This window comes from Sinohyriopsis cumingii, chromosome 7 (genome assembly GCF_028554795.1).
Source record: "Sinohyriopsis cumingii isolate HCF-2022 chromosome 7, ASM2855479v2, whole genome shotgun sequence".
In the NCBI taxonomy this organism is placed as follows: Eukaryota; Metazoa; Mollusca; class Bivalvia; order Unionida; family Unionidae; genus Sinohyriopsis; species Sinohyriopsis cumingii.
This window is the reverse complement of record NC_142967.1, coordinates 105,712,509-105,739,837: the sequence shown is the minus strand read 5'-3', so window position 1 is coordinate 105,739,837 and position 27,329 is coordinate 105,712,509. Positions and strand designations below refer to the sequence as shown.

Here is a 27,329-nt window from a genome sequence, read left to right as displayed (position 1 = left end):
AACCCTCATATTGATATCATTCATATCCATTATTTTTATATTCATAATAAAAAATGTCATCTATATATCATGAAATGTCTTTGTTGAAAACCTCATGTAAATATGTCCATCTAGAGGATTAGAGATAACAATGTTTTCAAGGTGGACATTATGTACGCCATATTGAGGGCCACCATTTTCATTTAGGACCAACTAGAACTCAGAATGAAATTTAAAGTTTAATGACTGAGTTGTTTATGAGGTAATGTAAATGAATAACAGATGGCAATGGATGCATGTCCAGTGCACAACTTCTTAAAATCTTTGACCAGGTGCGCTAAGAAGAAAAAATGGTAGACAGATGGATGCTATCATACCATGATGTACTTTGACTGAAGGCACACATTTAAAAATAATAATCAGTTTAAAAAATACTTTGATAACATACCTGTAGTCCAAAAGCTAAAATGTCTCCATTCCTTTTAGGATTTTTAATTATCACATTTCAACAACAGATGGATATAAGCTTGAAATATTGCATAATATAGATATATTATTTTCTCCAGTTAATCATATTTTTATCCACAGCATACAAGTAAAATATACCAAAGTGAAAATTCCTGGAAGGCAGCATTGATCAATAGCACAACAATTCACCAACATTATTAATAAATGTTTAATCCTAGGTACATTGATTCTAAACCTACAAATAAGAGTCACCTGAATGGACCTGATGCTCTAGTGACTGAACAGAATTTTCAAGGAATCAATCAAACCACAAGTATAAAAATGTATCTCATTCTGTACACATTAAATAATAACAATAAATTTGATAATGAAACAGTTAAGATTTTTAATTATCACAATTAATACATGGATAAATGTTTGAAATAGTGGATAATATAAATACATTTATGTGATATTTTATCCAGTTAATAATATGCGTATCGACAGCATACAGGTAAAAGATACCAAACTGACACTTCCTGGAAGGTAGCATTTATCAAAAGCAGCAATTGTTATTAATAAATGTTTGGCGCAATATGCATTTGATAATTCTAAAGCTACAAAGAGAACTTGATTGGACTGATGCTTATTCATTTCAGCTAAGTAGTGCTAGCCAATCAAGACCCAATACAAATCCAAGTAGTCCTAGCCAAACAAGACCCCATAAAAATCCAAGTAGTACTAGCCAATAAAGACCCCATGAAAATCCAAGTAGTCCTAGCCAATCAAGACCCCATAAAAATCCAAGTAGTGCTAGCCAATCAAGACCCCATAAAAATCCAAGTAGTGCTAGCCAATCAAGACCCCATACAAATCCATGTAGTCCTAGCTATTAAGAACCCAAAAAAACCAAGTAGCCCTAGCCAATCAAGACCCCATACAAATCCAAGTAGTACTAGCCAATCAAGACCCCATGAAAATCCATGTAGTCCTAGCCAATCAAGACCCCATACAAATCCAAGTAGTGCTAGCCAATCAAGACCCCATAAAAATCCAAGTAGTCCTAGCTATTAAGAACCCATAAAAATCCAAGTAGTCCTAGCTATTAAGAACTCATAAAAATCCAAGTAGTGCTAGCCAATCAAGACCCCATAAAAATCCATGTAGTCCTAGCTATTAAGAACCCATAAAAATCCAAGCAGTGCTAGCCAATCAAGACCCCATAAAAATCCAAGTAGTCCTAGCCAATCAAGACCCCATACAAATCCAAGTAGTGCTAGCCAATCAAGACACCATACAAATATATGTAGTCCTAGCTAATTTAGAACCCATAAAAATCCAAGTAGTCCTAGTCAATCAAGACCCATAAAAATCCTAGTAGTGCTAGCCAATCAAGACCCAATACAAATCCATGTAGTCCAGGCTATTAAGAACCCATAAAAATCCAAGTAGCCCTAGCCAATCAAGACCCCATAAAAATCCAAGTAGCCCTAGCCAATCAAGACCCCATACAAATCCAAATAGTGCTAGCCAATCAAGGCCCCATGAAAATCCATGTAGTCCTAGCCAATCAAGACCCCATACAAATCCAAGTAGTCCTAGCCAATCAAGACCCCATAAAAATCTAAGTAGTCCTAGCCAATCAAGACCCCATACAAATCTAAGTAGTCCTAGCCAATCAAGACCCAATACAAATCCCAGTAGTGCATGCCAATCAAGACCCCATACAAATCCATGTAGTCCTAGCTAATTTTGAACCCATAAAAATCCAAGTAGTCCTAGTCAATCAAGACCCCATACAAATCCATGTAGTCCTAGCTAATTTAGAACCCATAAAAATCCAAGTAGTCCTAGCCAATCAAGACCCCATACAAATCCAAATAGTGCTAGCCAATCAAGACCCCATAAAAATCCAAGTAGTCCTAGCCAATCAAGACACCATACAAATCCATGTAGTCCGAGTTAATTAAGAACCCATAAAAATCCAAGCAGCCCAAGCCAATCTAGACCCCATACAAATTCAAGTAGTGCTAGCCAATCAAGACCCTATACAAATCCATGTAGTCCTAGCTAATTAAGAACCCATAAAAATCCAAGTAGCCCTAGCCAATCAAGACCCCATAAAAATCCAAGTAGTACTAGCCAGTCAAGACCCCATAAAAATCCAAGTAGTCCTAGCCAATCAAGACCCCATAAAAATCCAAGTAGTCCTAGCCAATCAAGACCCCATACAAATCCATGTAGTCCGAATTAATTAAGAACCCATAAAAATCCAAGCAGCCCAAGCCAATCTAGACCCCATACAAATCCAAGTAGTGCTAGCCAATCAAGACCCTATACAAATCCATGTAGTCCTAGCTAATTAAGAACCCATAAAAATCCAAGTAGCCCTAACCAATCAAGACCCCATAAAAATCCAAGTAGTACTAGCCAGTCAAGACCCCATAAAAATCCAAGTAGTCCTAGCCAATCAAGACCCCATAAAAATCCAAGTAGTCCTAGCCAATCAAGACCCCATAAAAATCCAAGTAGTCCTAGCCAATCAAGACCCCACTTCTTTACACCTTCACATGCACAGGCAGACACAAGCCACATGGTGCCTAAATATGCAACACCACTTTATGCCCAAGGCCGGGTAAACCAAGATACACTTCATCAATGTGTAGAAGATACTGGCATAATCAGTGAGTGCATATGTGTATATGAATATGCATGAACATCCATTCAGGAGTACAATGATAACAACATTTTGTGGTAACCATATTGGATGTCATATCAGAACCATTTTCATTTACAACTAACTGGATATCAGAAAAAGTCTTTTGCTGAAAACCTGATGTCAATATTAATTTCTATTTGGGAAGATTTGTGATGGCAAGATTTTCAAGATGGCTACCATGGCAGCCATACTGGACATCAGATCATCACCATTTTTATTTAGGACCAACTACACATCATAAAAAGTTTTGCTGTTCAAACAACCTGATATTATAATCATTCATTCAGACGTAACAGTAACAAGATTTTCAACATGGCTGGTATAGGACCAACCAGACGCCATATGAAGTCTTTTAGTTTCAAGATAGATGCTATGGTGTCCATATTGGACACCAAATATCCATCATTTTCATTTAGGACTAGACATCATAAGATTTCTTTCACTGAAACCCATATGTTGATATGGCCTTACAATGAGGAAAAGTAGTGATCAGATTTTCAAGCTGGATACTGTGCCAGCCATATTGGATGTGTAAGCAGTACCATTTTCATCTACTAGCAACTAGACCATGGGATGAATGTGTATGTAAAGTTTCATGACCATTCCCCCATATCAGTTGAGGAAGAGTAGCAATAACAAATTTGTGCTAATTGACAGACATCAAATGACATACAACAGACCATCCCATAAGTTCTTCTGGTCTATAACCAACAGAGCTAAAATGTAACATACTCAAGAGCTAACCCAATTTTTGTGTCTTAATGTTGTATTATTACAGGAAAATCATTGTGAATGTCATTTGACTAGAATAGATTCAGAATCAGATTATGTTTCAGCAATGCATACAAATTCATTAATTATGAAATTTCTAATTTCTAATAAATTCACACTTAATAATGGAACATGCAGGTTTTTTTTTTTGTTTGAATGAACTACACTATAATTGTACACAGTATTTTGACCTATTTGTATCTTGTACACATCTGCATCTAGAGCACTGATTCTGAACTGGAGTATAAGAAACTGACGGTCATATTAAGGATACTCGATGCAACTGGCTTTGTTAGATTGGTTGGTCACAACCATATGATGATGCTAAGACAACACACCATTTATGCAATTATTTGTCTGTGATCATAAATTTATTGTGCAGAACCTACTATTTTCCTATTAACGATGTGAAAATCATGACCTCTGATGTCATGACCCTAGTATCAACAGGTTGCATTATCATCATAGTTACAAGCCATTCAAAAGTTTTGGTCAAGGAACTTGCTAGCACTACAATGACCATGACCTTCTGACCCCTAGTCAATAAATCTCTTCCATACCTTAAATGCAAGCCCTACACAAGTCTGGTCAAAGTATTTGGTCAAGAACTAAAGTTATTTAGCAAAAAAGCTTTTTTCTTTCATTGGTCAGTTTTTAACTCCAAAATCAATAGGTTCATTCCTTGATGTAAGTGCAAGCTGTCTACAAGGTTAATCATGTCTATGATGCAGAACTCTAATTGCTGTAAAGAATGTACAGAGCAACTTTCTTCTTTCAATCACAGTGACTATGACTTATTGATCCCAAAATTAACCAGCTTCTTCTTCATTTCAGGTGAAAGCACCACCCATATTGTTTGGTAATGTAGATGATGAAGAACTCAAGTTATCATGTGGAAACTTTCAGTCAATGTGATTCAACTATTGACCCTGAAAGTGTTATTTCCCAACCCAAATGCATGCCATCCAAAAAGTCTGGTAACTGTTAATAGTGGAAAACCTGAGTTATTGTTCAGAAAACATAATCTTTTTCTTTTAATAAAAATGGTTTTGACCAATGTTCTTTTGATTCCCAAACTGATAGGAGTTTTCATTACCCATATGCTAGCTAGCATTAAAGTTATTACACAAAAAAAGAAAACACTGAAGGGCACACAGACAGACAAGGTCATAGCATAATACAATCTGACAGAATGGTGGACATACACAAAAAATATCAGGACCAAGGATAAAAGTTGATGTCTCTTTTGTAAATATTAAATGTGAATACAGGAAAGGCAGTTTTCAAATTGAACACTATCAGAATGAATTTCTACATGTCACCTAGGTGCTATGTTCAAGTCTGATAGCAAATTCACTCCTTCAGTGCCTCTGATCTTACTGTTCAACTGACCACAGGGACATTCATTTACTTGTAAAAAAATAAGGGGGTAATATCTGAGAGTCCTGTGCTATATACTGTTCCTGTTAAATCAAAATCATTTTTGATCTCCTGTCCCCCACTGACAAGAACCTTTGACTTTTACATCAAGATTAATATGTTTTTCCCTACATGACATGCAACCATGCACAGAAATTTAGTAAAGTTATGTAGTCTTGATAACAAGTTATTTGTTGGAAACCATTTTTCTTCTATGCATCAAAGTGACCTTGACATTTGACATTTTCAAACAGAATCAACGGATTTCATTCTTACCTCAAGAGAAAGGTATCTAAAACGTTCAGTGAAGTTACATTTCTAGAACTAAATTTTTTGTGCAAAAAAACAATATCTTCTTTGAGGCAATGACCATGACCTTTTCACTGCAAAAGCAAAACGTTTCTTCCCCATCCCAAGTGCAAGTCATTCACAAAGTTTGATCAAAGTATTAAATCTTCAGCCAGAATTACCGCACAGAAAACAGTCTGGAAAGATGGATAGAAATAAATTGATGTCATAGCATGATATGATTTAATGAAAGGCAGGAATTTATATATAAAAAAATTTAAAATCAGCTTAAAAAATCGGTTGTACTTCAAAATCTAAAACTGTATATTCTGATTATGCATTTTAATTTCACAAATAAATGAATTTAAGCTTAAAATATTATTATAAAGGACAATATACATAAAAATATGTGTACTTTCTGGTTACTTATATAGTTTTCAACAGCATGATTCAAAGAAACTTCTGCAAGACTAAAATGTTCCCAGCTAGCACCATTATTAACAAATGTTTAAACCAAGATACATGTACTCAAATGCAACAAAAACTCTGAGACGTGTTGTATATGTCTCTGAAAAAGCTGAATGCTGTACAATCTATCTTGAAACACCAGTTATGAGACCACCTTTCTTGAAAGACCACTTATATGACAGCCATCTTGTCCTGAGAACAGATTTATTAACTATATAGTGTAATCACCTGTCACCTGCATTAAGATAAGAAACAATGAATTTTTGTAAAGGGTGTGTATGTGTGTATCTTACAAGATATATTCCACTGCAAAACATTCTAGTAATATACAAATTTATGACACTCAAGGGTTAATACATCTAACACAATTTTATCTTACTATTGTGTAATTTTGGATAAGCAGTCAGGAATATCATAAGACAAGAGTATATTAGAGACCAGATTATGTTCTTCATTGTCTGATGGTCAATGACACTTCATAAAATTTATTATTTTTGAAGTTAATACAATCACACTTTTTAATAAATGCAGCATGCAATTATTTAGCTTGAATAAACTCCCAACAAATTATTTGGACTTCATTTTGCATTGCAAACAATTGCATTTAAAACTCTGAATTGCTTAATGTACTGTACTGGGTAAAACATGAAAACTGAACAACTGTAACAGGGTTATATAACATGCAAGCTGAATAACCATAACAGGGTTGTATAACATGTAAACTGAGCAACCATAACAGTGTTATATATAGCATGCAGACTGAACAACCATAACAGGGTTATATAACATACAAACTGAACAACCATAACTGGGTTATATAACATACAAACTGAACAACCATAACAGGATTATATAACATACAAACTGAACAAGCATAACAGGGTTATATAACATGTAAACACAACAGTCATAACAGGAGTTAAATGATGCTGCTGGCTTTATTAAATTGCATGTTGAAGTTCACACCTTCATTCCTCCAAAGATTTTGTGCATTATCTGCATTTAATTTACCTAAGGAGTCCAAGGGAATGTCTCATGGCATTTATATATACATACACATATAAATGCCATGAGATTGTACCTTTCAAATTAAACTAGGAATAAGTTTATGGAACATGTATACCCCCATTAGTGCCTGAACTTACAAAAATACATTCACACAGAAACCCCTCACAACCAAAAAGCCTTGAGAAAAAATAAATCAGTTTTGACAGGAGCATATATTGTGCAAAATCTACAAGTCTGACTTGAAATTACTGTGCAATCAATACACTTACTACCATAAATTAGTGGATATAGCATGCATCCAAGCATAACATGCACTCATTTATTACACGCAGTTTTTCTATTGTATGTAAAAAATATATTAGAATACTTGAAGAAGTACAAAACCCACAGGTTTTTGTAAAGATTGATAAATAGCCAAAATCTGTTTGCTTCTTTTCATCATAAAACAGTATAACAGAATAGGGTATGGTGAATCATGTTTTGTTTACCATTGAAACCTTAAACTGTCTAAAGTAAATCAATCCACATGCTTCCTTTGATAAAAGAACATACCACAGCAGAGCCATTTCAACCAAACTGGGTAAATTCAAAATTAGTTTCCTCACCTTGAATTATCTCAATCATTCCACAATGATGCCAAATGCTTTATTTGTTAAATGCTGGGCCAAAGCCACACCTATCCATTAATTAAAATCAATAAAATAATCACATTAGTAACCCAGAACTAATCACTGGATGGCATGAACTAAACATTTCCAGTTTTACAATAAACAATGTAGTCAATTAACATAACATTAGCATCTAATAAAACTGGCTACAATCTGCAATGGAGTTTGTAAATGCTAAATTATCCCAGAAGTTGACTTGTCTAGCTCTGAATCCAACTAAGACAGCAAATCAGATATAGCATTACAGGCATTAACCTGGTATAGTCCTGCTGCAGAAGGCATGGGGTCTTAAGAGGGAGACCACTGCACATGATTCATACTGCCTTGAACAGTTTTTATTCTTCTCAAGAACTTCCAAACATTTTCACCAAGTATTTTTCTTAATGAAGATGAATTTTTCTCATAATGTTGCTTTGCTGGCCACAACATGTATTTGTACAGCAGTAGAAGAGTACTGTGAATAGCACATTATACACCCACCCCATTTTGTTTATTCTTTCAGACACTGTGACCTTGACCTATAATCCAATAATCAATAGGGTTCTTCCTTACACCAAGTACAAGCCATCACAAGGTTGGATAAATGTGGCTGATGGAGAAATCAATGTGAAAACAATTTTACATCTATCAATAACAATGGCCTTAACCTTTCATGTTTTGACCCTAAAACTGAGTTCTTCCTTACCCAATGTACAAGCTATCTTCAAAGACTGTAAACTGTACATTGTGGTAACTCGGTTACAGTGACTTTGATTTTGAGTCTGACATCAATAGGTTTCTGCATCCATCTTGTCATCATTAGACAGCCCTGAACAAGATTCACCGTAAAGCAGATGATCTCTATGTCTTCTTCCTCTGGCAGTGATTTTGATCCTACCAAGTGCCACTTTCACTTTGAAGCTTGCCCTGTCAAAGTTATCTCTATTGTCTGATAAAACAACCATTGTTTCCTTTGTTTGTTTGATAAATATTGTTGGAAGTTCAATTTTAACCACAGCTACAACTTCATCTGCTTTCTGTTGTTCTTCAGAAGAGAGTGTAAACTCCTCTTGGTACCAGTACTTCATGGAATGAACTGCTTTCTCAACTTCTCTTTTCATTTGCAATGTCCCAGTCAAATACAACTTGCCTCCTTGAAGTTGCAAATTCTTACTCCAACTGGTATGGCCATAAGCAAACTGAAGCCACTCCTTAAGACTGTCATTTCCTCCATGAATTAAATGCTTATTTTCCTCTTTTTGAATTATTTCCGCTTTGGCTTTGTTGTAATGATTTCTCACACATTTCTGAACATTTTCTGCATGTTTATAATCACAATGGACACGAATCCTGCCTTCATGAGTGTCAACTTTAGCAAGCTGATCCAAGTCAGATATGAGAGAATCAATTCCATTCTGTCCATAGGTGATCTTGATGCTGTTCAAAACATCCTCTGCAACTTCTATCTTGCACTCTATGTAAACCTGAAGTATATAAATTGTATCAAGAGGAAAAACTAAAGCCTATCAAATGGATTGACAAGTTTTATGAATCTACTGGACAAAAAATAATTTCTCGGAATTTAAAAAAAAGACCATTTCTTCTTTTTTAGCTGCTGGGTCAATGCGACTTTTTGTTTAGGATGAGTGTCCATAACAAGTTTATGTAGATGGCTGCTGTAGTGGCCATACTGGCTTAGCACTATTTTCATGTAGAACTAACTAAACATTATAAAGAAGTCTTTCAATGAAAACCCCATGCTGATAAGACCAGTAATTCAGGAGAAGTAGCAATAACAAGACAAGGAATGATGTGGTGGCCATATTGGATATCCAAGCAGCACCATTTCATTTTGGATCACATCAGCCAAGGCATAAATGTGTGTAAAGTTTCATGGCAATCTCCAAGCAGCTTAGGTCAAGTAGAGATAACAAACTTGTTTTAACAGATGGTGGTAACAAAACCCATATAAATCTGACTTTTCACTCAGAAGGAGCAGCAATACAATTTTTTAAAGTTGGCTGCTGTTGTCATTATCTTCATTCCAGACCAGCTAGACATCACATGTCTTTTAATTAAGACCATCAATGTTATATGACCAGCTATTATGGATTAGCAGTCAGAAGATTTTCAAGATGGCTGCTGTGGTAGCCATACTGGATGTCTGAGAAGCACCATTAACTTGACCATGGGATGAATACGTTTGTAAAGTTACTGGCAATCCTGGAAGTAGTTTTGGACAAGTAGCAACCCCCACCCACCCAATGTCGGTGTAGCTTTCACTGAAAAGGGGTACTAATAACACGGTTTTCAAGATCTCCACTATGGCAGCCATATCAGACATCAGGCCAGCACCATAGTACATTAGAACCAGCATGACATCATAAGAAGTCTTCTGGTGAAAACCCAATGTCAATATGACCTTTTCTGGAGGAGTAGAAATAAGATTTTCAAAATGGCTGCTATGTTGGCCATACTGGATCTCAAATCGATCACATTTTCATTTAGGAGCAACTAGACATCATAAGAAATTATTCATCTGAAAATCTCATGATGATATAACCATCCATTTAAGGACAATAAGATATTCAAGATGGCTGCTGTGGTTGACATACAAGATATCCAAGTGGCACCATTTTCATTTAGGGCAACTAGACAAATGGATGAATGTGTGTGTAATGTTTCATGGGAAAATTCTCTGAAGAGTAGTGATAACAAACTTATGCTAATGGATGGACTAACAATGGTTGAATGATCACCCCCTAAGTTTTCTGGTCTATGACCAGTAAAACTAACTAATGCCTCCAACTCAATATCCTTTTAAAACACATAAATAATAATAATAATAATAATGTAGACTTTGTACAGCACCCAATCTTTAGAAGCTCTAAGCACTTTACGATATTAGATAACACATAAAACATATACAATGACAAGATTATAAAAACAGACACCATAAAATCACACAACAAAAACATGCTGATTGCCATATCTCACCTATGAGGACCCACATTTGAATCCAGACATGGAACAAATTATTGATTTGCTTGTTTAATGATAGGGAGTGTTTGTAATAATCAAGGTCCCTAGATTTGTCTACCATGGTGAATAATTAAATAAATAAATAAACCTTATAATATAATGTCTTGAGTAATTCTCCTTAGGCCAGTGCTTAGAGTAATGATATATTACTATCTTAATAATAATAACTATAGCAATGATGGGCAATTTAGGCAATACTTCGAATCAGTTTGCTACAACCTACTTGTCAACTAAAATAAGATTTTGCACAAATTTTGAACCTTAAAAACTTAAAAAATTCAGCATATGAACTTAATACCCTTGAAATGGATCTTTTCAGCGTGCCAATCCCTATGACGGACTGAGACAATTCCAACCTTACATCATGGGCTAAATTTCAAGAACACTGTGAATTAATATTTAATGGACCAATGAGTGGAACAAGTGATGCGGTCAAAGCCAACTACATTCTACTTTGGGTAGGCGACAAAAGGTAGAGATATTTTCAACTCATGGACTCTGATGGGTGAAGAAAAAAGGACACATCAACGCTCTTCACAAAATACAAACATCACGTGCAACCAAAATTAAATTTGGTCTTTGCCAGATTCGAGTGTTACAATGAAATTCAAGGCTCCAGGACAATAGACCAATGTGACTTCATTAAAACTCTTGGCCAAAGACTGGCTCTTCACAGATGAAGACGATATGATTCATGACAGAATTGTTTCCAGGGTATCATCATTAAAGATAGAAGAAAAACTGAGCAGTGAAGGTGAAGAGTTGACCTTGGAAAGGGCAATTAACATCAGTCAAAGCCATGAATATGCCCTGAGGAGCAGCTCCAGACTATATCTGCATCAGCTTGACTGGAAGTGCATGCAATTATTCAATGACAGGCCAAGACAAAAAAGAACTACAGCCGAAGAAGAAATGGACATCTTTCAGATGGAGCGTCAACGCTACCTGTGGAAACTGCGGATACATATCACATTTAAGCAAGGACAAGTGCCCTGCAAAAGGAAAGACCTGCAATAAGTGTCATAAACTCTGTAGATCAAAAATGGTCAGTGTGGTTAACATGGAACATCAAAATGAGGATTCATATATATATAGACAGTGCCAATGGGGATATAATTGCCAATGGCCAGGCATATGCGGCAATAGAGGTAGGGCCTAATTTAGTTTCTATTGACTTTAAATTGGATACTGGCTCTCAAGTTAACATTATACCCTCGCATATATTCAAAAAGCAAGGTATTAAGCATTCCCTTCAACCTACATTAAACACATTACCTGCATATGATGGCAAATTATAAGTACAATGGGTACAGTCAATTTCACATATAAACGCACTGAGCATACACATGAACTCGAGTTCTACATTGTTAAAAAGAAAGCACCTCCCATACTTGGTTTATAATCTTGCATGGAGTTAGGCTTAGTCAAATTTACATATTCTGTTCAGACACAGATGTCAAATTTACAAAGTAACAAGAGAATGCCCCTCATTAAGGCAGTTGTTCTCAAGGAATATGCTGATGTCTTCAATGGCGTAGGTCTTTTCACAGGGGAATGTACCATACACATCAACAACCAAGGCTACACCTGTAGTTCACCCTCTGCGGCAAGTACCTGTTGCACTTCAAGACAGACTAAAAACTGAACTTGATCACATGGAAAATGAAAATATCATTTCCCTGGTTACATCACATACTGCATGGGTAAATTATATGGTTGTTGTAGAAAAGCAATCGGGTAAACTAAGGGTATGTCTTTTCCATGCTGACACAACAGCTAGATGATGATTTTCAGTGCAAGACTTTCAAAGAAGGTTTCTTTCAAAGATTCGTTGGAAATGTTGACATATGAAAGGTTCCATCTTGGCATTAATGACACTTGTCTCTGTAGACTGAAGTAGTTAATACAATCAAACAAATAAGGGCCTGTACCAATGGAGAATTTAAGTGTGTATAAAGGGCAGACCTATAAACTTTTATTGTGGAGACTAAACATAGATCTCTCTTCAGAAAAGAAGAGTAGAAAATCTGCTATAATACCTGCAGCAAGAAAGGAGTTGTTAGGATTAATGCCATCCTTAGTGCAACAATCATAAAAGATTTTCTGCTTTGCATCATAGATCTCTGATGCAGACTATCCCTGGCCTGAATGAGACAGTCCATAACTTTGCTTGAAAACTTTGCCTGGCAGATGGATCATTTGAGAAGAATATAGTGAAAAGGTGGAAAATCTGAGGATTGGTGTTAACAGAGAACATCTGTGTTGCAAGAGTAGATTCTATCACTGACTTTATACGTTGGGTTGGTCAATCAACATATCATAGGTCACTGATCTAAGATCTTCAAGGTCACAGGTGTGCAATCAAGATAATTCAAGCTGTGGAGGTCCTGGTCTTGTGAAGTACTTGAGGAATCAACCAGAAGGGTGAGAATGCATAAGCAATCCTACTTCCAGCAGAAAGTATCCTCTGTCAAAGCTCTTTCATCTGGGACTGAGGAAACAAAATGGAAGCTTGTTTATGAGTTTCAATGCCAACATATCTCTAGTGCTTTCTCCCATAGAATTAACAGACAGAAGTGGGATTCATGGGTATACAGAGGAACTCAATCAGAAACCTGTCTTGATTGTTCCACCACTTGAGGTGGTACTGAATAGCCAATCCTAGAGAAATTCAATCTGACAATAAATTCTTGCATTCTTTTCAGATTGTCAAGAAAAAAAAAGAGAGAGGATGCAAATCAATTCTCCGTAGGGATATCTGGTCTACCTTGGAATTTAAAGTTCCCAGCAGAAGAGAGAGATGAAGTTGAATTGTCAATGATATCTTGGTCTGTACAGTCCTCACGAGTTCCAGGATTCTGAATATTTCTGGGGAAACATGAATCTGACCCATTGATATAAGGAAATTCATTTTTATGTACCTGAAATGCTGAGAGGGAATGAGATCTGATTTCTCCAGGTTTTGAATAAATCCTAATTGAGGGAATAAGTCATTATGGACCAAGAGTTGGTCATATGATATAATGGGGACTGTTTCTCATTGTGTAGAAGCAAGTCATGCACTAACTGCTGGCAAGGTCCCATCCAGTTGTGTACATTTTGTGCACAAAAGACATGTGGTGCAAGTGTCTCATGGAACAATATATTTTGATAATTACGGACTGAGGGATAAGTTTTCACTAAAACAAAACATGAATATCAAAAACAGATATAGCATAACTATCACTTTAGTATTTTTTTCTTGAAATGGCTATTTTCCACATCTGACTTAATGTGTTGTCTGCAAAAAGAATGAGGCTGCACTACTGTGCATGGATAATGACATTCAGACTGGGTCTATGCATGTGTTCTAAAGAATAGAGAACAGGAGGAGTATTGATATCTAGCATGGACATGGTTTTCCATTATGGAAAAAGTAAGCATAACAATTGTGATAGGTAACATATTACTGCTATCAAAATGTGCTTTATGAACTCACCATCCAATAAATGATTGCAACAAAATACATACCGACAGGAACAAACTTTGCTGCTGCTATTCTTGTTTTGGGTTTAAAGCTATTTTTCAACGTAATAGGCTATATATGGTACCAGTATATGTGGTGGAGGAATAATTCAGGAAAACTCTGAAAAGAACCATTGACCCAGGAGCAGCTAATGGCAAGCTCTCTCAAATATCCACAATGGTGGAACCCAAGACTGACACACTGATAGACAGCGGCGAGATGTCAGGAATCAGTATAGGAGAGTGCCTTTGATGACTTGGTCACCAAGGGACCCCAGGAATGCAAGTTTAAGAAGGAAAACTATACAAAGAAATTATAACATCAGAACCTCTTTAAATTTTAGATCACTCCCACTTAACCATGTTGATTCTGTGCTGTAGACTGAAGATGGTATATTTTTGTCCTTATCAATTGAAAATAAAACTGAAGAGATAATAATATCTGTTAAAAACACAACAGATCAAAGTCATTAATGGAAAATAAGTCTGGAGCAGAATAATACAAACTATAGAGTCATCTTGGTCCACTTCAGACAAATTGGTCACAGATGGACAACTACCAGGTACATCTGTGTCTTCATCTGGCACTTTCTGTAATGTAGATTAGGATGATGAAAATTGAGGAATGAATACAAAGGACATTATCATGTATTAAGGTGGTCTGCATTTGTACAATTCATGCCATTCAGCTCAAAATAACATGATCTTTATATTATGATATCATCAGTAAGGTTTCACTTTGTGTCTATGACACTGTATCATAACACTATACAATTTTTAATGATTACCATGAATGGTACATTATATGCCTGTCCTGTGTTTTATAGTCCTTTATACATACAACAATAACAGTCTCATTACAGTATTTTCATTTAAGGACTATAGTTAGGAATATGTTGAAACCAGTCCCATACCAGTCACTTTCCTGTATACAATTTTATAAAGGCCCAATTATGTTAACTGTGCTTTACAGACACCATTCAGTCTCTAATGTCAGGCTCAGTCAGCTGTCAGAAGTCCCTATTATATATAGTATATTAAGACATTCTAGACTTTCTCTTTTAAATGTTCTATGTAGTCACTGCTGTATCTCTTTTTCAGTTACTAATTAGTCACTAATTTAAAAGAGGCAATGCAGACCCATTGCTATTCTTGATAAAATGCCCAATATGCAAATGGATGGTTATTCTTATGAGTTTTCAAGATGTCCATCTCTCCATACACAATGCATATATGATAAATCAAAATATCTACTATAATCTTGTACATGTACTTTAATAATAATTATGAATATTTATGCCTTTAGAAACAATAAATGTGTGTTTGTGTGTGACTGTGTGTTTCAAATATTTAAAGAAGCTTTACAAATTTGAGTGATCTTGCCATGATGTCTGCATTTTAGCAGTTTATAGTAATGACTATCACTGTAAATTACTGTTCAAGTTGGTAAACTATGGAATCACTGGGCCACTACACTGTTGGCTAGAGATGTTCTTGACAAAGCGACACATTAAAGAAGTGGTGGATGAAAAATCATCTGGAGCAGTCACTGTCGATTCCAGTGTCCCTCAGGGAACTGTAGTGGGACTACTCTTTTTCCTCTGCTATGTTAATGATCTTCCAGACTGTGCGAAATTTCAGGTCAGGCTGTTTGGAGATGACTGTCTCCTTTACAGAACCAGAATGACTACCATACCCTCCAGAATGATTGCACAGTCCTTGAGAAATGGGCAACTGATTGGAGTAGGACTTTCAATGCCACTAAATGTTACCTCATGTGTATGACCAGTAAAACAACTGAATCATCTCACTTCTACACCTTTAATAACCACATGGTACAAAATGTCAGTGAAAACCTACCTGAGACCTTCAAGTGGGAATCGCATATTATCAAACTGACCAAGAAAGCAAACACTACACTAGCATTTCTAAAATGAAACCTCAGACACTGTCTGCAGACATGTAGACAAACTGCCTTAGTATAATCTAGCACTAGTCAGATCTATGCTAGTGTATGGTTTTGTTGTCTGGGATCCGTACTGTGCTAAGAATGTTAACAGAATCGAGAACGTTCAAAACCAGAATGCAAGATTTATATCTGGTGACGACAATACCACTGATGCAGCATGCATCACCAAAATGTTAAATGACCTGGGTCTACCAACACTCCAAGAAAGGAACAGTAGGATTTGTTTGACATATCCCTATAAAGTAGTTGAGGGGTTAGTGCCAGCTCTCCCACCAAATATTTCTTTAAAACCATTAAGACAAAAATGCCAGATTAAAGCCAAATCTTTTCCAAATTTTGAAAGCATAAACATTATAGAAAAACTAGTAACAAATAACAGTAGATGTTTTGTAGTTGAGCAGTGTAGAACAGAACAATTTAGAAATTCCTTCTTCATAACAACAATTGTGGACTGTAATCATCTGAGTGATGGTGTTGTGTGCATGCAATCAGTTGAGAGCTTCAAGAGAGCTCTTGAACAATACTACTAACTTTCTAGTTGGCTCTCACTTCCAGTGCAAATTTAGGGCGTAACTACCCCGAACTGGACAAATTCAGATTCCGGTGCAATTTATGCCATAACTGGCCCTGCACTGGACACATTCAGATTCCAGTGCAATTTATGCCGTAACTGGCCCTGCATTACACACATTCAGATTCCGGTCCAATTTATGCCGTAACTGGCCCTGCACTGCACACATTCAGATTCCGGTGCAAGTTATGTTGTAACTGGCCCTGCACTGTACACATTCAGATTTGAGTGCAATTTATGCCGTAACTGGCCCTGCACTGCATACATTCAGATTCTGGTGCAATTTATGTCATAACTGGACCTGCACTGCAGACATTCAGATTCCAGTGCAAATTTATGTTGTAACTAGCCCTGCACTGTAAACATTCAGATTCCAGTGCAATTTATGCCATAACTGGCCCTGCACTGTATACATTCAGATTCCAGTGCAATTTATGCCATAACTGGACCTGCACTGCACACATTCAGATTCCAGTGCAATTTATGCTGTAATTGGCCCTGCACTGCAGACATTCAGATTCTGGTGCAATTTATGCCGTAACTGGCCCTGCACTGCACATGTTAGATTCCAGTGCAAATTTATGTTGTAACTGGCCCTGCACTGTATACATTTGGATTCCAGTGCAATTTATGCCATAACTGGCCCTACTCTGTATACATTCAGATTCCAGTGCAATTTATGCCACAACTGGCCCTGCACTGCACACATTCAGATTCTGGTGCAATTTATGCCATAACTGGCCCTGCACTGCACATGTTCAGATTCCAGTGCAAATTTATGTTGTAACTGGCCCTGCACTGTATACATTCGGATTCCAGTGCAATGTATGCCATAACTGGCCCTACTCTGTATACATTCAGATTCCAGTGCAATTTATGCCATAACTGGCCCTGCACAGATTCCAGTGCAATTTATGCCATAACTGGCCCTGCACTGCACACATTCAGATTCTGGTGCAATTTATGCTGTAACTGGCCCTGCAATGCAGACATTCAGATTCCAGGCAAATTTATGTTGTAACTGGCCCTGCACTATACACATTCAGATTCCAGTGCAATCTATGCCATAACTGGCCCTGCACTGTATACATTCGGATTCCAGTGCAATTTATGCCATAACTGGCCCTGCACTGTACACATTCAGATTCTGGTGCAATTTATGCCATAACTGGCCCTGCACTGAACACATTCAGATTCCAGTGCAATTTATGCCGTAACTGGCCCTGCACTGTATACATTCGGATTCCAGTGCAATTTATGCCATAACTAGCCATACACTGCACACATTCAGATTCAGAGTCAGATATTACAATTGATGCAAAATCATTTACTACCATGTTGCATTGGAAAAATAACTTATTTTCTCTATAAAAAAATTAATTTAGCTTTTTAATATCATATTCCATGACTTTTTATGACAAGTAGCAATTTTCATAGATGTCTCCAAAAAATTGTATTTCAATTAAAATTCCAGTTAAATTCCTGGACTTCCTTAAAATCAGCAGGGTGCAGGAACCCTGTTTATTTAATCATGAGAACACAGAGATGTATAATTAAAATAACAACCACTTTTTGGTTTTCTTCAAGATAGAACAACTTTGGACAAATGTATAATACCTGTGCAATCAATTTACTGTCAATTGTCATTTACTTGCCAAGTATCATGTATGAAGGTCACATTAGCATCTTTAATATAGACCTTTAACATAAAAAAATTAACAGATTTATGCCAGTGTATCTTTGTAAGTGAAAAGAAGTTAGGCTATATCAAATCTGAAAGTAATGCAGTATCCCCTGTAACCTTCTTCATCTTATAATTTCATGGAATTACTATTTTATATTTGAAACACTTGTAATTTTCACGTAGCAAACTTTATTACAACCTAAAATTGAAAAAAGCAAACCAAGTACGGAGATTGAGTCTAGCTTGTGAGTAGACGTTTTATGCTCAAAATAGGGTTGATAGCATATTTTCAATACTGCAAATTGATGCATGTTTAAAGTGATTGGGCATGTCAATAAAGTTTATGCTGAAACAATGCAACATAATTTTACTTGGAACGGAATAATGGAAAAACATTTTGAATTTATGTTCAGTCCAACCTTGTATCAAATTAAATATCATAATAAATAAATAAAATATCAAAGAGACAAGACTGAGGTTCTACTGAAATTACTTTTCTCCAAAAATTAAAAAAAATACAATTTTTATATTTTATAATGAAATACTAAAATATATCAATGAGAGAAAAATTATATTGCAACAGTGGTGATACCAGGACCAGTGCAAGGGTATGTGACACCCTAGATGAACCCTTCACCTTGCACCCCCCCCACACCCTTGGCATCACTTATTATAAACATTTTATTAGTATTAATACAAATTCGGCTTCATCATTTATTAATTTCATTATTTAGTCTATATATTCAATGATAATAAATGAATAACCTGACAGTGTACTTCATTTCTGGTGTCCCACAAATATTGGTGCCCTAGGTGGCTGCCTATTTCACCTGTTGCCTCATGCTGGCCCTGGGCAATACCACTTTTATTGCCACAGTGTAGATATCACTTTTGTAACTATTTATTTTTCCAATTAGGATGTATATCTGCCACTATATATGTTATTCAATCCTGTATATCTATATTTAGGCCCTTGTTTTCTTATCTCGTAACCCTTTCCCCCTCACTCACTCCCCATAACGATTAGTAGATCTTAAAATATGTCAAGACTGTTGACACTCCAGCATACATGTATACAATCAATCAGAAGGCACTATCAAGAATATCTAAAAATAAGCCCGAAGCAACAAAAAGTAGGCTTTAATTATTAACATTTTTATATAAAGTTTTTTATATGCAAATCTTTAGTGGCTGAATTTACGTGTTCTGTTACTATGTCACCCATACAGTATCATATACTTGTTACATCAAATGACAGATGATGCATATTTTAAAGAAAAACTCATGATTACATACAGCAATAAAAAAAAATAAGCAGTGATTTTAACTGTCATCATACTCTTGTCTGAAAATGATGGATAAACCAGGGCTTGATGAGTACTGATTGCAACCAAAACTTAAGTGACAATACAAATTGGGGTACAGAGTGTGTCACTGAATTAAAATATGATTTAGCCAACACATTATTCACTTTTTAATGAAGAAATAAACAAAATTAGAAGCCAAAGTCCTTTCAAGAAAACTCACAATCATTAAATTTTTTTATTTATTTCTGAAGTTTGTTAGACTGCTCTGTCTTGTTTCAATCATACCTCACCCCAGCAATGTTCATTATCAATCAGTGTAAAAAAATGCAGTTAAACAAAAACCAAAATATCTCGGTTATTAATCTGACAAAATATACAAGCTGAAGCATTATATATATATATATATATATATATATATATATATATATATATATATATATATATATATATATACATGCATATGTATGTATCACCTAAATTTGTAAAAAGTCAATATCCTATAAAAAAATTTAAACTTTGAAACTTCATTTTAGTGATGTAGTAATAAAGCTGTCAATCACCTTCCTTACCGTATATCAATGATCTACCATTAAATAATGAATCCACATACACATATTTGTTTGCAGATGCTGCAACCTTGTATACATTAAGTTCTGATGCTGAAGTTATCCATTATGGAATGACCATATTGATAAGCTTTGTAAAATTCTGTCATCCAGAATTGCCCTACTCAGCAGAATCAAGAAATATTTACCTATGGAAAACTCACAATCTATACTACATGTCATATATTCTTCAAACAATTGATTATTGTTCAAATATATGGGGAAACTGTGCTAAATCTGAGCTTGACAGGATTTATAAATTTCAGAAATGAGCAGCAGACATAATTTTAGATGCATCTATTGATCATTCTTCAAAAGCATTATTTACAGAACTCAAATGGTTTACAATATATGGCAGGATAGATTTTAACAAGGCAGTTTTTATATAAATGTCTACATGGAACTGCACAAGAGTATCTTCAGGACTTATTCAGGCCTTTTTCAACATGATACCAGTTGAGATCAATATCACATGGAAACCTTCTAGCACCAAAACCAACAACAGAGCAATTTAAAAAGAGTTTTCAATACTCTGGTACAGTTCTGTGGAAAAAGCTTCCACTATACATGTAAAATCTGCTGAAAATATTAGAGTATTTAAGAAAAGATATCATGAGCATTTATGTGTTTCTAATAGATAATGGAATTTAGTATTTTAATACTAAACGTTAAAATAAACACTAATTATTGCTATCTTCATATAATATGCGTTGTTATAATCTCCTTAAGAGGGCCTCAAGGAAGAATAGTCCTTGACTAATGAGTCACCCTCTATAAATAAGGCATTATTATTATTATTATTATTAATAACTGATGCAGAATGGAGAAACAAATTCATGTAAATTGAAGTTTTTTTTCCTTAAAAATACATAATATAAAGAAAATCTATGTTTTTGAGTAGATATAAGGTAATAATTCATTCATGATGTGGAAAGATTTTATACTGTTACTTGTGGCTTCACCACTAGAGACAATATAATGTTACCCACTTCACTTGAGAAATGTTTTCATATATGTACTAAAAAAACTATGTATATCCCATATTTCTTGTTTTCAACTGCTCAGTGTTGAAGTGTTATGGTAATCTTCCAGGTAAGTTAGAATAAGTAGCAATAACAAATTTGAACTAATGGACGGACAGACAACAGACCATCCCATATGCTTTTCAGGTCTATGACCAGTTGAATTAAAAATAGATTTACCACCTGGTTGCTGTGAAAGCCACATCATTGATAGGCACACTACACTAAGATCAATTCTGATACAGAATAGAGAATATTTCCATCATGTGTCATCGAAACCAGCCAAGCAACTTTTTAAAAAAAGTAAAAGATTGTAATTATTGATTGTCGATGCATTATTGACAGAAGGCTATACCATAAGCACATCTGACCTTTGATTTGGTGAGTTAAAAATCAGTAGTTAATAACCTGGGTGAAATCTTGTGTTTGGACAGTTTCTGGAAGATGAGAATTACTTAGCTGCCATGGAATCTACAATATTTCTAGCTTAATGGAAGATGTACTATTTAGTTACATCGCATATGCTAAAGAACATTTCTACCAAGCTGGAAGAAAATATAAGAATTTGTGTGAAATGCAATGTCATTATGACTTTTCATTCCTGGGGAGTAATGATAAAATAAGTTTAAAATCATTGCCATGGTGGTCATACTTGACATCAGATCAGCACTAGATCAAACTAGATATCATAAGAAGTCTTGCAGTGAAAAACTCAAGATGACAGGACCATTATTCAGGAAGAGAATAGATAAGATTTTCAAATTGGATGCTGTGGTGACCATATTGGATGTCTGAGAAACACAATTTCCATTCAGGACCAACTAGACCATGGAATGAATGTATGTGTAAAGTTTCATGGCAACCTGACAAGAAGTCTATGAAGCTTTCTGTAAAGTTTTGTAACCTTCCATTGATCCATTTTCAAGAAATCAATCAAAGGGTTTTTCTATTTTACATAATGTTGGTTGTACATTTGCAGATAGGCATAGTTCATATAAACTTAAAATGCCTTTGTGTCTGGCTGCTTTGTCAAACTCTATTCAACTGTTTCTGGGGGGAAAAATGTTTATAGCTTTTATATTGTTTATTAATAGCAGCCATATGAAGACTGATCACCATTATATACACAAACTTAAAAGTCTGAAATATTGTAGCAAAATGCTCTCTGGCAAATTTGGTGAAATTGTGTTCAGCAGGTTATCAGAGAAAAACATGTTCTGTTTGCTTTAATTCATTAGTAGAGACATATCATTGATCCTGATTTGATGACACAATTTTTGCTGCCATATCTGTGTCTCCACTACTCACTGTTGAGTTATGTGTGATATGCTAACAAATATGGCACAAAACAGAATAAATATTTTCATACGTACAATGATATCAAAAGATCCAATCAGAACATTTGAACTTTGGCTATCTGAGTGTCTTGCCCTTGTCTCTTTTCCAACCGTAGTTTTAAACCGTTGTGACCTTTCCTGCATTGTATCAGATGTTTTGACAGATGTATTGTTGGCATCACCAATCATGTCAAGGTATGTTCTTGCTGTTTCAGCGCTTGGTGTTGGAACCTTTTCCCAAGTCATTGGGACTTTCCAGCCTTTTGACAAAATAAGTGAAGAAAACAATTATTTAATGTGTACATGGTCTTTATTTACTAACATTAACATGATGATATATAGATTAGATTAACTAGAGTAGATTAGATTAAATTAGATTAGCTGGATGGATGGATGGATAGTTGGTAGGTAGGTAGATATATATATAGACCAAAACATAGGCAGAAAGTACTTAACTTTGTTTTCAGCCATATGTTGTACAACTATGTTAACATATATTGTGAATTATTTTATTAATTTTCATGGTTTTGTGTAGAATTACATTTTCATTTGTACCTAAATTTATGGATTTTGGAAGGAATTGTACTGTTTACATATAGGATTAATATTCACTCTGTCTTTACAATCACGGTTCATCCCAACTTCTCTTTCTGAGCCTTTTAGTTCAAATCCAACTCTGCTTTGTGTCTCTAATACCTTAATGCTGACGCAACATTATTTTGCTATTTGATTAAACTTTTCCAGATCTTCAATCAGAAATTTTCTAAATAATTTTTTTATTATTTCAACTGATTTTGTAACCTTCTTAATGGAAGAACAAACTTTTTCTGAGAACAAACCTTTCATTTCTATCCAAGAATTAGTGGTGCTGAGCTTAGGCTGACAGCCGGATTGTTGAACTCTAGCAGCAGGTGTCTCTCGGACATAAATCTCAGGGGTAATTTGACCTATGTCCCTACTGATAATTTTCTGCACTTCAGTATCAACATCTCCAAATATGTCATCTGCAGTAGTCACAAGTAAGCCTGTAGGAGATTCTAGTAGATTGATCACAATCATTCCCTTGTGTTTCTTCTTTAGCTCTTCTATTGAGTGTATTTTCTCAGAAGGCAGCTTGGAAGGGTCTCTTGACAACATATACAGTCTTTCTTCAATACAACCTTTGATACACTTATCTATACCCTTTAACTGTTCAGGATCTCTGGCAAAAAGATGTATTTCCTTTGTCAGATGGTTTGGTATCCACACCACTGGAAGCTTTGGTAAGGACTTGTCAATATAGTCACACATTTCTGAAGAAGTATAAATTTCGAACTGGTAACCTGGAGAGAAGACTTTCTCATGAACTTCTTTATGAGCAATCTTCAGGACTTCTTCAAGATGTCTTGCAGCAGCTTTGACTTCATCCCTTGGACCCTTTAGCAGAAAGGCATTTGGGTTTTTATCACTGATGATCTCTGTACTGGGAAATTTGAAGTTTATTTCATTAAGATATTCAAATCTTATCATCACCCTTTGCCATATGAAGTCTACAGTAACCATTTGTGTGTGACTGTTGAAAGATTTTGTTGCATCTGTTATAACCTCTGCAATTATTCGATTCACATACTGCTGATCATCCTTGCAACATACAGTATGTACAGTAATTGGGTCACTCTCACCAGTCAATTCAATCCAGGCAAATGCCAACTCCTTTCTCTCTTTTAGTTTTTCTCTGAAATCATTTTGTATTCTATGATCGACTCCAATCGAGTCAATGGACAATGACTCCTGTGCACAGATGTAAAAATTGTCAAGCATATGATCAACAAAATTCTTCACATCTGATTCTTCTTGAAACTGTGCATCTGAGACTTGAAATGTGAAGAATTCTTTCATATGTTCATCAGCAGATGATGATACCTTACAATGATATTTTGCTGCTATGGCATCTAACATCTTTCTTCCACAATCTGTTTGAGTGTAAAAGTTCCACATTAGCTGAAAATTCAAACTGCATCGCACTAAGTGTTTTGAAAAATCAGCTTCAGTCTTCTTTCCATGTGTCTTGAAATACTTAATCATCAGTTTAAGGACATGGGTATTTCCTGTTAAAAAAATGAAGTTCATTCTAATTAATATGCAACTATTAATTAAATTACTAATGTCCTCATTATTGTGATATAAAAATAATGAGCTGACAAAATTTTAAGCATATAAAAACACATGTTCATGAAGAATAATTATACAACTAAAATGACAAAATTTTAGTCTCTTAAATCTATCTATAAATAATAAGTGTACAAGAAAGTTAAAATGTTTAAAATGTAATTTGAACTAACATATACTACACTGCTATAAATTTGCATTGCAACATATAGGTAATACCGCTACTTGTTTTATTTATAGCACACTGTACTGTGTAGCTTGGGCACATATATATATATATATATATATATATATATATATTGACTGCCCTCACTACTAAAGACTCTCAGTAAAGTTTTAAATTTTCTACTGAGCTAGAAATAAATTCTCAACAATAACAGTATGGTGTAAGAACATTAAAGCCATAGCAAATATAGCAAGAAAATGCTATTAGTTCTCAAGAGAGCTCAATTTGTGCTTAAGAAAATCCTAATCTGGGGCAATTCTATCAACAACAAAAAACAATGGACATAAAGAAAAAAACTCAAATTGTGTTTATCAAACACAAAGTAGTGGCCATTTCCCTAAACCATTCAGCAGCCTGTAATGGCTGTGACTAGAAAAATAATGGACAGTTTGCACGGGCAACATATCTGCGGGTTGGACCATGGTAATTTCAAGTTCTAGAATGTTCTGGCTCACCCTAATGGGAGGATGAATTCTCATCATATGGTTGGGTCATTTTCCACCTAGAAATGAAGCAGCTATGCAATAGCAACAGGTTTTGTGTTGATATTTAAAGCAATTATGCTTCACATAAAATGACCATGACAGTGCTTGCACATTACAGACAAGTCATGCTGCTGTCTTTCTTTCAAGCAATGTTTGGCTTCTCTGCCATAATTTTGCTGTGTAGCCACAATTCTTTCAATTATTATCAGGGGAAAATATTTGAAGAAGAAGAAATCTATCTAAGGAGAACAAATAAGCTCAGTGAACTCTGCCACTTTTCACTTAAGTTTTCATCATAAGATTCTGTTTCAATTTCTGCCAACACTTACAAATTCAATATCATCAATTTCATTATCTGAGAAACCTTAAAATTAGGATTGTGAATCGCTAGCAAAAACCACTGTTTCCACTAAAACAATTGCATGTACTATCATTTGGAGAAATAAATTCCAGAAACTCCCAAACCTATAGCAACAATATTTTTGTACATGACATTGACAGATAAAGAACAATAATTTGTAAATTGTACACACTACTTTAGTCAGTTAATTGTCCTTTTACCACCAATCATTAAAGAATATAACATTAACATAGTGGATCAATCAGTCACTATGGTCTAAGGCACATTACCAACTGGCATATATATTCACTATGACAGGAAGGCTTTTTTATGAATGGATTTACCAGTCACTGTAAATGTATGTAATGGATATACATGTCTGTGGTATGTGAAGAGTTAATAACGGCTTCATCAAATTATTTTCAGTGGGCAAAAAGTTGCATTCTAAACATCAAGTCAATGAATTGCATTTTCCCTTGTTGTGACCTTGACCTTAAGGTGAGGTGGAATACCCAAGGCTGTGGTAGGCAGCACCCTTTTAGCAGTATTAAATTCAACACAGCATCACCTTGAATGCTAGACAGTATGGAAAAATGTTACAATAAACACAAGCTATAAAAACCTAAGCAAAGTCTAACAGCTTTCCTGTTTACCTTCATAACATCTCCATTCTTGCTGGTTACCTTTTTCTGTTGCTGACTTGTTGGAATGTGTTCTTTCAGGAATTCCACCATCTTGTTCAACTGCAATTGTGTCATTCAAATTAGTAGTGTCCAATCAGTACATTCTTTTCAAAGACATATGATTTGACACTTCTACTAACCACTGTGATGTGGCCAAAACAAGTTATTAATAACAATTAATATAAAAAAGGTGTCCATTCTGGACCTTTTACAAAACTGTTTCATTTTAAATCACACACACACACACACACACACACACAGAGAGGTCTGGAAAACCTATAAGCTTTCAGACATTTCATAGGGGTGTGGGCTACATGGTGGAGAGGGGGGAAGGGGTCTAGCATGACCATATTAAAGTTTCCAGCAACTGTTCAGTCTTAATATATAGTTAGAATCATTTTAATATATAATGAGAATAAAAAAACAAAAAATACTTAAATAAATCCTTAAACAAATGCAAATTTCATGTTCTGACTGCAAAACCATAAGGAAGCCATAGGACTCTGACATTTTTTTGCATACAAAATAATGAAATACTTTCCCCCTGCTATGTAACCTTTACTGCCTACCCATTCATTCCAGAATCAAATACAAAATCTTTTCAATATGCAACATTTTGTTGACTGGCTCCAATCCAATATACTTGTCTGACCTCACCCA

At 35.2% G+C, this 27,329-nt stretch overlaps 1 protein-coding gene across 1 annotated transcript; it reads right to left on the bottom strand.

Annotated features, from left to right (window-relative positions):
• Positions 1-205: 205 nt before the first annotated feature.
• On the bottom strand, positions 206-27,329 carry LOC149795880 (uncharacterized). Its single transcript, XM_089965802.1, has 5 exons — positions 26,640-27,329; positions 23,627-24,874; positions 22,824-23,047; positions 14,800-14,883; positions 206-9,230 (listed from the first exon to the last, which is right to left on the bottom strand). Exons 2-5 carry the CDS (start codon positions 24,849-24,851, stop codon positions 8,535-8,537), a joined length of 2,229 nt encoding a protein of 742 aa, XP_089821928.1. The 5' UTR covers positions 24,852-24,874; positions 26,640-27,329; the 3' UTR covers positions 206-8,534.